Raw genomic sequence first — 12,122 nt, 5'->3', positions numbered from 1 at the left:
CTCCACCTGAAAGGAGCAGAGCTCAAACTCCTACTGTGACAGATTCAAAATAAACATAACACTGAACTTCAAACTGACAAAGGTAGGAAAAAAGTACTGTTGGTTTTAACTTGCCTCCCATAAAATACAGAAGCAAGAACATACTTAATCTGAAAAAAAAGAAAGACATTTTGACATTTTGAGCCTCACAGAGGCCACACAACTATCAATTGCTTGCTCCCAGATTCTACTGAACAGTGACAGGGCATTTTCAAGGAGGTGATCCTCAGTTCCCCAGGGCAGATACATTACTGTATGATCTTCAAATAATTTTGATAAAATCTCCTAACTCTGGAGATTCATTAAACCAACATTCCCACTACATAATAAAATTTTTACTGTTGTTGTATCTGAAAACATTATGCAGACCTCAGTTCTTTTCTGCCTTTCACGTTATACAGCCACGGACCCTTCTTTTGACTGATACTTGCTTTCACCACTCACTGTAAAGGTGCCAATAATCATATAATGACAACGAGATTTACAATAGAAATTAGTTTCATGGTATGGAAAACTTACTTCAAAAAGAAAGAGAATGGAGTCCAGCTCCTCCCTTTGTGATTTATTCCCTGCAAGACAGGAAACAATACTGTGTGATGCAAATATGTGACAGCAGCAAAATTACACTGTAGAATCACAAAATCACAGAATAGTCCGGGTTGGAAGGGACCTTAAAGATCATCTAGTTCCAGCCCCCCAGCCATGGGATGGGACATGTCCCACTAGATCAGATTGTAGTTCTACAACTGAAGTCAAAGATGTTACATTCAGTTTATTTTAATTCATCTTTATCTAATATCAAAAACCCAAGCTGTTTCCATACTTCACTGCCTCTCTTTTGACTATGAATTAGGGACATCTAGAGTCACAGATCCCACAGCACGGCCACTGTGCTGATCTCCAAGAAAGAGGTTCTTCCTACCAATGGATCTGCAACACTGAGAACTATTCTGGGGATCTCTGGCAACGTTTCACTTGAACAGACAAATGCTTAATTGTAGGATGAAGGCCTTCAATATTTCAAAACAAGATGGGGAATAGGTATATAGACACACAAGAACCAATTTTTGTGCTGAAATGACATTTTAAGTCATAAAAACATGATTAGAATTCTTTTCAGATACTTAGGACATTTCAGAGGGCAATTTTCCATGCTCTTCTGATACCGTAAAATCAAAATATTTAATACTGATACTGTTACAGCATGAAGCTATTAGTGTAAATATAGATAATTGTGGGCTATGGAGTCATTAGATAAGCCCTAATAGAATGCTTTCGAGAGCAGTTAGGAAAAACTGACTCATTTGCTAGCATAACTCCAAAACTCACCTTTTTGTTTCAAGCTGTTTTCCAGTGTTATGAAGTTTTCATAGAATATAAAATAAATCTGAGAATAATTGTTCTCAAAAAATTGCTTCAGGTCACTGCTATCCACAATATCTGAAAGGAGGAACAAAAGGAGTTATTACACAAAATCAGAAAACAGAAAATTGTTCTCTTTAAGCAAATTTTGTATTACAGAATGAATAAAGGCAATACAAAACAATTTTATTGACTTCATTAAATATTGTATCCTAAAATGTGATTTCATTCTTTGAAATAAAATAGGGAAATTTCCATTTTCACCTAATTTAGTAAAGTTTGCAGTGTGGCTTGAGTTCATTTGTTTTCCATTAAAAAAAACCGGTATGTGTCTTAGATATCTAACCAAATGGCTTCTGTACTATTAAAACAAGCAGTTACTGTTGGAAAAAAACAAACAGCAGAAACAATTTCTGTATGTAAATTGTAAACTCACGTCTTAAATTCATCTGACAAGCAGATTCAGAAAACAGCGTATTTCCAAATCACTTAAAAAAAAAAAAAAGGAAACCCAAGCACATATCAATTCCCCAAGTCTTATCTTGGGTCTAAAATTTGAAATAAGTTTATTTTTTAAGAAAAAAAACAAAAGAATGTTTTCTAAACCTGACACTTGCTAACCATACTTCAACTTCATCTGTTTGCTCTTTATTGTAACCGATTGGTCAAAAAAAGATAATTCCACCTAGAATTAAGAGGATAAAGGGTAAAAATTATTAATGCATCTTCTCATTGAAGTTTCCCTGGGACAACGTTTGGGGTTTGGTTTTGGAGTCTGGTGGTTTGGGTTTGTTTTTTTTAAAATCAATACCTTTTCAGTAGTCAGGCTTTGTTTGGCTGCTTGTACTACAGAAACAATGAGTGCATGGAAACTCTTTTATATGATATTCATTTCCTACCAACTACTGGTCTTGAATTTACAAGCTGACTGCAATTACTGCTCTCTATGAATGTGTTCTGTGAAATACAACCCTAGGAGAAAACAAGGCTTTCATTTACAAGGATTTCCTATGAAGGAATGAGGTCATTAAAATCTAAACAAAAAAGGAAACTTCCCTTTAAATTGTGAAAGGAGGAGAAAGGAACTGCCTAATCGAAAAAGTAAATTCTCCTTTTCTCTAAATGTGGCATTTTGGTGGTGACTCACATGTTATTCTGATGTAACGGAGCATTCTCACAACTACATCCTTTCCTTATTGAACCACTTTGTTCCTTATATTCCTTTGCAAGATATACAGGAAAACAAGTTCAAACCTTATAAGAGGCGAAAAAGAATACTCCCATTTACTATCCTAAGAGTTGATGTTCACGTGAAAGCAAGATTTCCTTGCAATTCAGTGTGCCAGTTGTCATCCTGATACCAGTGACCACTTCACTTAAAAATAAATAATCCAAAACATAACAAATAAGCCACATAACCAGTAATTGCATTATTCAGAGATACAGCTTTCTTGGGCATTTCACCACCGAATTCCTTATTTTTTGCATCCATTAATAAAAACACCACTTGTCTACTCCTCTGCCATGGTGAGGAGCAGTGGAAAGCAGAACTGACCACAAATGCTTCGCCCTGCTCTGCTGGGCATTAGAGGCACAGGCGATATCCTCGCCTGCTAAGCAAAAGTTTGGCTGGTAGGAGGACCTGCCAAGTCGGTGACAACACCCTTTCTTTCCAGCAGCCTGTCTCCCCTCCACATCACACCAGGTTGTAGGGAAGGCATCTCCAGGCTGGCAGCACCACAGCAAGAACGTCCAAGTCTCACAGGCTCCTTCACTGCCCTCTTGTTTTGGCTCTCCCCACAATGCTGCTTCTCCCACCCACTTCACCAAAACAACAGCCACCACAGACAGAGATCATGGCAAGGAAGACTGCTTCTCCAAAGTATTCACTAAACGTTATCAGGAAGCCTAAGACAGTAATGTGGATCACTGCCATATATGTGTTTACCTTCTAGCAGGATAAGGCTCATTCTTCTGTTTTTTTAAATGGAAAACATCAGTGAAAGTTTCATGCACTATTTATCATTTAAGGTACTAAGACAAAACACTGACTTTTTGACTGAAAACATGTATAAGCATCCAAGGAAATGAAACTGCAGAATCGGGACTGAATCGCAGGTATTATGCTGTATTTTTATATTTTTATATTTACTCATTAATAGCTCTCAGATTGCTACTGTTTGTAAGCAGCCACCTAGTGAATTCAAAACTCTGAGCCCAAAAATCTAAGCCAAGCTGGCAAACATCAGTCATCAGATCCCTAGCAGCTTTCTAAAAACGCATATAATCTCACTCTGTTCTACAAACAAGGATAGATGATCCACTGCTAATGCTTCTGATAACCCGTTACAGCTTTTACAGCAACACACAGAAAGAGCAAGGCACTCACGTGGCACGCAAGATGTTTCTTCACCATAAAATATGAAATAGTTGGTGCATTAGAAGATGGGAAATCACTCTTACTTGCCTTAGCACTTAAGCTTAAAATTTAGGGAAGCAAACTACTTGGATATGAGTTAAGAAGAACCTGAATTTATTGCCAAGCCCTCAACACTCCTCATCTAAAAAGTGAGGACAACAATCATGTCCTTAGCACACCAACCTTCCTGTTATTCTTCTGTTAACTAGCAAATGTTATTGCATTTATTTAAGAGTTAGAAATCCTCCCTTAATTATATGAACTTCCAAAGTCATTTGACTTTATTACTCATACAAAGTTCTCTCAGTCCTGAGGGGTTTCCTTTATCTAAAATACTTTAAAAATTAAAGGAGATGAAAGACAACTTTGCAGTCATACTCTAGTTAATGATGAACTTTTAGTACTAGCCTTACCCTAGAAACTACGTACAATTTTTATTTACCTTCAAAAAAACACAAAAAAACTCTAACACACCAATTAGAACTATCTCTTAAATAATTTTAATACTTTATATGTCGCATGCAATCTAAGGAACAACAACTGCTCTAAATTCAGCAGCAAGCTGGGAAACATTTACTTCTGGATGTCTCTAAATGAAAGTTTCTACTAAGCTTGTATTCATAGAATCATTAAGGTTGGAAAAGACCTCTAAGATTATTCAGTCCAACCTTCAGTGCAACACCACCATGCCTACTAAACCACACCCTAAAGCACCACATCTGAACATTTTTTTAAGCACCTCCAGGGATGGTGACTCCACCACTTCCCTGGGCAGCCTGTTCCAATGCTTCACCACTCTTTCATAAAGAATTTTTTCCTAATCTAGCTGTACAGAACTGTGCAAACCAAGACAGTACCATAACTAGAAAGCTCCACTATTCCCCTTAGCTATCTCAGTTTTGATTCACAGAGTTAAATGGAAAATATCTTTTTAGTTTATGTTTCAGTAGTTTCTATTTTTTGAAACAAAAAGATTAATATTTGCACTTGGTAACCTCAAAAAATTCATATTTAATCTAACCTGAAGGCTGTGTACAGCCATATCAGGTCTACCATACATTTGTCCACTGCTCAGCAGAGAAAAGGATAAAAGCAATGGACATAAGCCACATCTGACATCTGTAGGCAACATTTTGTGCTCCTGTTATTTTCCAGTTCAGGATTTAAATACAATTTCTTCAACAACAGGACTGAAATACCTGTAAAGTACCGTAACTCTGACAACAGCCCAGTTTTTATGCCGACATCCAGGAGTGAAGTGCCACAGCACAGGCTCTGAAGTATCTGTTATTAATTTGAACACCAGCCTGTACCAAGTCTTTTAATGTGCAATTTGGTCCATCAGGACGCTCCAAAGCAAGTGCGAGCACATACATGGTCTAACAATCCACCATGGAAAATATCAAAGTTCAGGATCACCACAATCCACAAATCCGTAAAGCAATTTAGGTCTGGCAACACCACCGAACAGGCACTGCTTTCAAAACAAGGTTATCATCCTTAAGATCCTTCAGTATAAAAAAAAGTATGGAAAATCCAGCTCCTTAACTCAGCTGAATTGTTACCATCTCCCAGGCAGCCCTCAGTGTATTCGATAGCAGGTATGGCTCAGCTCCCATTCCCTCTTATTTCCAAGTGTAATCTGAATGCACCAGAGGGGCCAACTTAAATCACCAGAGGTTGTTCACAGAGACTGCCTATGGACTAAGTTTATCATAACCAACAAAGTTCTCAGGCCAATCACACTTTGAAACAAATAAGAATAACAAAACCACAAACAAAAAGGCTCATCACCTTCATGAAATAAACTACCATGTGATACCTCATTCCATTTTTTGCATGACCAAAGTGTGACATCATCTAGATTACTGGAGAAACACAGCAAGAAGTGGCTGTTGTTCCCATTGCATCATTACTTCTTAAAGATACTGAGTCATGAAAGAATTCTTTAAACCAGAAAAAAAAAAAATGAGGGAAATATACTAAGCCATGCAAAGATATTAAAGTAAGCATTTCAATTGCACCTGAGGAAAAAACATCAAAAGAAATTTAAATTAAAAGAAAGGAGAATATTTTTACCCAAGAACAGCCACAGAGCAAAGTCTTAAAGACCAGAGAGAGATTTTTATGCTAAAAAAAAAGGTCCCAACTACTCCAGGAAACAGTGTAGAATTAATTAATTAATTGAATTAATTAATTCATAGATCAGTAGAAATAATCTATTAATAATTTATTTATGGATAAGTGTGAAAGAGCCAAACATGCATACCACCACCACTTAAAAGATCACTAATTTTCAAGTCTATCCTAAAAGAAAATCACACTACTGGCACTTCCAGACACTGAAAAAAGCTCCTACTGACTTTATGAAAGTTCTGAAAGTCTGTGTATCTCCATAGCAATAAAAGAAAAGAAAAGAAATTGCTTGGTCATTTACCTAACACAAGCGAACATCCACTTTAAGACAAAATTACTATTCAGGTTAGTATTTTGTGTTGTCATGCTGGCAGGCTACCTGCCAGAGCTGGGAACTCAGCTCCTAACTGGCACTAGAGACTTGAGAGGTGTTACAAGCAACACAAATTTAAAGGAATTCTTCTATTTCACTTCGGGTGTTGGACAAACTCACACAGAGGGTAGCTAAGAGACCCGACCCAATCAACAAGTGGGTGTTATTGATCCTGGTGCTCATGCAACCCCTTATTTACGGAAACTACACATTCCTTTCCCTCATACCTCCTCTATTATCATCTTTTCTCTGATTTTTATCCTCCTACATCAGTAGGATCTCAGAAGAGCATCTGACATTTTGTTTACAGTTTAATTCCTGTGATTTTAAACTAACAAAGGAAGAGAAGATGGCATCTCCTAAGGACACATAAAACCAGAAGCTGTTATTTTGAGAACGTGTGCCACTATGGCCTGAGTGAAGCAGTTGGGGACAGGGAGTGTGATGACTGGTGTGGGAGGAACACTAAGCCATACACATTCCTACCCCTGGCCGGCCCAATAAGCGCCAGAAAAAAAATGAAGTACCTACCTATTTTTGAGCCTTCATACCAAAGGCCTTAGTTTGAATGCAGGAGAGGTTTTTACAAAGTGTGGGTTAATTTTCTGTGCTGAATAATACTGCAGAACACACACATGTGATGATATCTATGAAATATCTATCTTAGAAAAGCCACTCTTGTTTTATCTAAAATGTTTACACTGACATTCTGCAAAGCAGACATCTCGGGAACACAACCAGAGCCTGCCTTGACACAGTCCCTGCAATAAAACACATCCACTAGGATAGAACCAGCTGTCATATCACAGCACTGCAGCCAATAAGCCACTAATATGCTAACCCAGCCTGCTGGCACTGATAAACGTTTTCACTTAGAATCAATGTTCGGTAAGTTTAATCAAAAACTCAGGTCACTATCTCCAAATGTAACAGACACTTGGAAGAAAAGATGGCAGGTGAGAAGTGGCAGGAGTATTTTCCTCCCCTCTTGCCAAATGCGTAATAAGTATCTGTAGAGAAAACCACCAGACAGCATCTTCTGTACCATCTGCTTTGGGACATAAATTAATTTCGTCACGCTAATAGGCATATTTTTCCATTTGTTCCACCCGTCAGGTCCGTCACAGGAGCCTGACAACCTCCTCTGTACCATACAAAAACATATACTCCCATGAGATGGATATAACCAAGAGCCATAGCAAGTCCAGTATTTCATCGAAGACCGTCATGTCTTGGTTTCAGGCATGTCTTTCTGAGAGGCTGAAGGGGGTACATTAACAGAAAGTTGCTCTATTTCTTATTTCTTCAAGTCCATTTATTTTAGTAAGGACAGTGAAAATGGAAGAAGTGTTAAGTTCACATGACAGTCTCTTAGATCAAGCTTTCTCAGGATGGTTTCACAAAACATTGTAAACTTCATCTCATAAACAAAGAATTTCTCAACTTTTTTTACAATGAAATTTGACATTCTTTAATGTCATTTGTATGGCAATAAGACAGATAGAGTCAGAATGCACATCATAATGCAGGTAAGGTATCGTCTGTGTTTTCAAATCCCTGCCGTTAGGCACTCAGATTCATACGTTTACAGAATAGGAAGAATTCATAACCAGAGCAGACATACACCCTCCGCTCACAGCTAACACCAAACAAAGGTTCAATACTGTTTACAAAAACACATGAAGATTGCAGGTGCAGAGGGACTCCAACACGTGAGCCTCCTGTCTCCCAACATCAGGCACAGTGGTCAGAACTGCTCTACTTGTGAGTCCAAATCGTCAAGCTCAAATATCTATGGACTGGGCATGTCAACTTTACTTGTACTGTTGCTCAAAAGATGAGCAAGAACTGGCCACTTCGAGCATGACATGAGAGCATTTACAGATTTGTCCAGCACTTTGTCCACTGATCAATTACCCAAAAAATCTCATTTTCAGATTACCTACTCAAATGCAGTAGATCACAGGAGAATAACATCTTTTCATCAGTGATGGTTACTCACACCTCTAAGAAATATGTCCCCAAAAAAATAGAAAAATGCCCATAACAACCGAAACTATCACAGACTCTTCTACTCACTTGTTTCCATGCTCTAACAGAGTGCAACTTTCTCGAAGGGATCATCCCAAGGGAGACTAATAGCTACTCTTCTTGCTCAGGATACTCACCACAAAAGCTCCCTGCCTTGCTACAGCACATTCAGAATGTCTTTTGTGTATTTTCTCCCATCAGCAAAACGTCACAGGAAAAAGATTTTAATCTCAGTCTCAATCTTAAGCACTACAGATGCACCCGTGCTCCAAACCACAGGGAGGTTCCTCAGTGCAAGCCTTGCAGAGGATGGAAGGGAAACTTTGCTCTGCAAGGCCTGAGCTGCTTCCCGGGCAGTAACTTGGGCTCCATGCATCCTTCACACCACTGAGAGCAAGCACACTGGAGGTTCGAGGGGGATGACATGAACACAGACTGTCAGAGCACTGGTCCTCAGCAGAAGATACAGTGCCCAACTTCTGCTCCCTCTCACTGAGCCACCAGCCTCAAGCCCTCTCCTCCAACCAGCCATCTACTTTTCATAGCTCATAACACCGTGTTTTTGAGGCTCCTTCATACCTGCCAAACGTAACTGAAACAGTAAAAATTATTAGAGTATGCGAGAAGTAGAAATTAGATCATTTCCTCCTCTTTGTTTCTCAGAACAGTCTAAATTGAGAGAATCAAATGCTAACACTGCCACTGGTTCTCCTCCGAACTGGGACAGTACACAAAATCTCCCAAGAGTCCTTTCTTGCTGCAGTTTGCTGACTAACAGAATATGAGGCCATCCAAACCCTTGCAAATTGTAGCCCAGAGCTGAAACATATCAACTAGTTTCAACATTAAGATAAAAAGACCAGGGTGAAGGCTTCAACTGATAGGAGATGTTAGAGAAAGAGGTGCAACATTGCCATAGATGGGAAGAGCATCACGGAATACTGTTACATGGCTACCTTTAAACCCTTTAAAATAAATAAATAAATAAATTAGTCCTGCTGACAAGAGCAGAGCTTCTACAAATGGACAGCCCAAAGAAGCCTGCAAGAAACATACCTACCTACTATTTGAAAACCAAACAACACTGTACCACAAATATTTTTACACTGGGCAACACAAGTTTCCAAAACCAGGAGCAGCAAAACACATCCGCTCTAACAGCTCCTGCAACTTTGCAAGAATGTGCAGTGCCACCTTTCAACAGCTACAACCGGGAGAGCTTACAGCACTCCCCAAAATAGCAAAGTAAGCTGGAAGAAAGCTGAAGATACCTATGGCAGGAAAGGGCATCTTAGAATCATAGAATGCCCCAAGCTGGAAGGGACCCCCTAGCATCATAGAGTCTAACTTCTGTCCCTGCATAGGACAATCCCAACACTTGCATCATGTGCCTGAGGGCATTGACCAAATGCTTCTTGAAAATTGTCAGGCTTGGCGCTGGGACTGCTTCCCTGGGGAGCCTGTGCCAGTGCCTCACCACCCTGTGGGTGAAGAACCTTTTCCTAAAATCCGACCTAATCCTCCCCAGCACATCTTCCTGTCATTCTCTCGCATCCTATCATTGGTTGCCAGACAGAAGAGATCAGCACCTGCTCCTCTCCTCCCCTTGTGAGGAAGCAGCAGACTGTGATGAGGTCTCCCCTCAGTGTCCTCCAAGCTGAACAGACCAAGTGACTCCAGCCACCCCTCACACAACTTCCCCTCTAAACCCTTCACCAACTTTGTGGCCTCCGGCCACTCTCCAGTAGCTTTCTATCCTTTCTATACTGTGGCACCCAAAACTGCACCCTGTACTCAAGGTGGGGCTGCACCGGCATGTTGTAGAGCAGGACAATTGCCTCCCTCGATCGACTGGCAATGCCATGCTTGATGCACCCCAGAACACGATTGGCACTCTTGGCTACCAAGGCACACTGTTGGCTCACATTCAACTTGCAGTCGACCAGAACCCCCAGATCCCTTTCTGCAGGGCTGCTCTCTAGCCTCTCACTCCTCAGCCTATATGGACATCCATGGATTCTGTGACCCAGGTCTCACCTTCAACAGGAGCTGCACACGAGAAGTGTTTAGTACTGTTTTACTCCCGTCTTGAGGGCAACTCCTACCCAGCCACCCCAAAGAGCAATACAAAACGGGTTGTGGAACACTGAAAAGGGACAAGCAGCAAAGGGTGAGCAGCAATAGGGGAGCCCCAAAGTGTGAGCAACAATGGGGGGAGACACAAAGCGCATGCAGTGAAGGGGCAAGTGGCAAAGGTTGAGCCCTGAAGGGACAGTAATGAAGCAGAGTGGGGCAAGGGGTGGAGGAATGGTGAGCAGCAATAGGAGAGCCCCAAAGGGCAAAGGGTGAGTCTCAAAGGCCAAGCAGTGATGGGGAAGCCTCGAAGGGTGAGTGGTTAAGGAGCGAGTAGCAAAGGGTGAGCCCTGAAAGACAAGAAGTGATGTAGAAGACCCAAAGAGTGAGTGGTGAAGGAAGAGTGAGTGACAATGGGTGAGTGGTGAAGGAAGGGTGAGTGGTGATGGGAGAGCCTTGAAGGGTAAGCAGCGAAGAGGTGAGTGGCGAAGGGGGAGAGGCAATGGGGGCGCCCTGAAAGGCAAGCAGTAAAGGAAGCATAAGTGGCAATGGGGAAGCCCTGAAGGGCAAAGGGTGAGCCTGGAGGGGCAATCGATGACGGGGGAGCCCCAAAGGGCAAGTGGTGAAACAACGAATGGCAAAGGGTGAGCCCTGAAAGACAAACAGCAATGGGGGAGCGACAAAGGGTGAGTGGTGGAGGAAGAGCGAGTGATAACGGGTGAGCAGCCAAGGAAGGGTGAGCAGTGATGGGAGAGCCCCGAAAGGTAAGCAGTGAAGAGAAGAGTGGCAAACGGGGAGCGGCAACAGGGGCGCCCTGGAAGGCGGGTGTTGAAGGAAGGAAGGGTGAGCCCTGAAAGACAAGCAGCAATAGGGGAACCCCAAAGGGCAAGTGGCGAAGGAGCAAGCAGCAAAGGGTGAGCCCTGAAAAACAAGCAGCAATGGGGGAGCCACAAAGGGTGCGCAGTGAAGGAAGAGCGAGTGATAACGGGTGAGTGGTGATGGGAGAGCCCGAAAGGCAGGCAGTGAAGGAAAGAAGGGTGAGCCCTGAAAGACAAGCAGCAATGGGGGAGCCCCGAAGGGCAAGCGACGACGAGGTGAACAGCAAAGGGTGAGCCCTGAAAGACAAGCAGTGACGGTGGAGCCCCAAAGCGCATGTGACGAGTGGCGACCGGGGAAGCCCGAAGGGCGAGCGCTGAAGGAAGGGCGAGCCCCGAACTACCCGCGGCTGCGAGGTCCGAGCGCTCCCGGGCGGGATTGCCCCGCAGCCCCCGCGCCGCCCCGCACTCACCCAGCAGCGCCCGGAGGTGCTTGAGGCGGGTGAGCACGTCCCGCTTGGGGTCCAGCGCCTTCTGGGTGGATTTCCTGACATCGGCGTGGCCCTTCCTGGAGAACATCCCGGCGGCTGGAGGGGAAGGGGCTCCGCGCGGGCAGGTGCCGGAGTGGGGGGCGGGCGGGCGCGGCCACGCCCGCTGCGGCCGGCGGGGAGGCGAGAGGCCAGGAGGGGCCGGGAGCGCCAGGGCCGCCGCCGCCGCCGCCGCCGCCGCACGGGGGCCGTGCCCGCCCCGCCCCGCTCCGCTCCGTCCCGCCCCGCGCAGCCGCGGGGGCTGCGGCGCCCGGCGAGCGCGGCGTCAGAGCGGCGTCACCGCCGGGGCGGGGGGATCGCGGAGTGAGGGGGGTCGTGGTGTAGGT

The 12,122-nt window shown here is 43.1% G+C and overlaps 1 protein-coding gene across 6 annotated transcripts in view; it reads right to left on the bottom strand.

Moving 5' to 3' along the window:
- Nucleotides 1-11,878, bottom strand: part of RALGAPA2 (Ral GTPase activating protein catalytic subunit alpha 2) — a 138,783-nt gene extending 126,905 nt beyond the window's left edge. For 5 of the 6 annotated variants that reach the window (XM_069850296.1, XM_069850298.1, XM_069850297.1 and 2 more), the window contains exons 1-3: nt 11,722-11,878; nt 1,369-1,479; nt 559-608 (exon numbers count right to left, since the gene is read on the bottom strand). In XM_069850296.1, the coding sequence (XP_069706397.1) occupies nt 559-608; nt 1,369-1,479; nt 11,722-11,827 (267 nt within the window). In that variant the 5' untranslated portion in view covers nt 11,828-11,878. Of the gene's footprint in view, nt 1-558; nt 609-1,368; nt 1,480-11,721 lie in introns of those variants that run through there. The other variant, XM_069850301.1, reaches the window with a different exon arrangement.
- Nucleotides 11,879-12,122: the final 244 nt, after the last annotated feature.

Source organism: Phaenicophaeus curvirostris, chromosome 2, assembly GCF_032191515.1.
Source record: "Phaenicophaeus curvirostris isolate KB17595 chromosome 2, BPBGC_Pcur_1.0, whole genome shotgun sequence".
NCBI classification, from domain to species: Eukaryota; Metazoa; Chordata; class Aves; order Cuculiformes; family Cuculidae; genus Phaenicophaeus; species Phaenicophaeus curvirostris.
The sequence above is the reverse complement of the archived record's forward strand: the minus strand, read 5'-3'. Positions and strand labels throughout refer to the sequence as shown.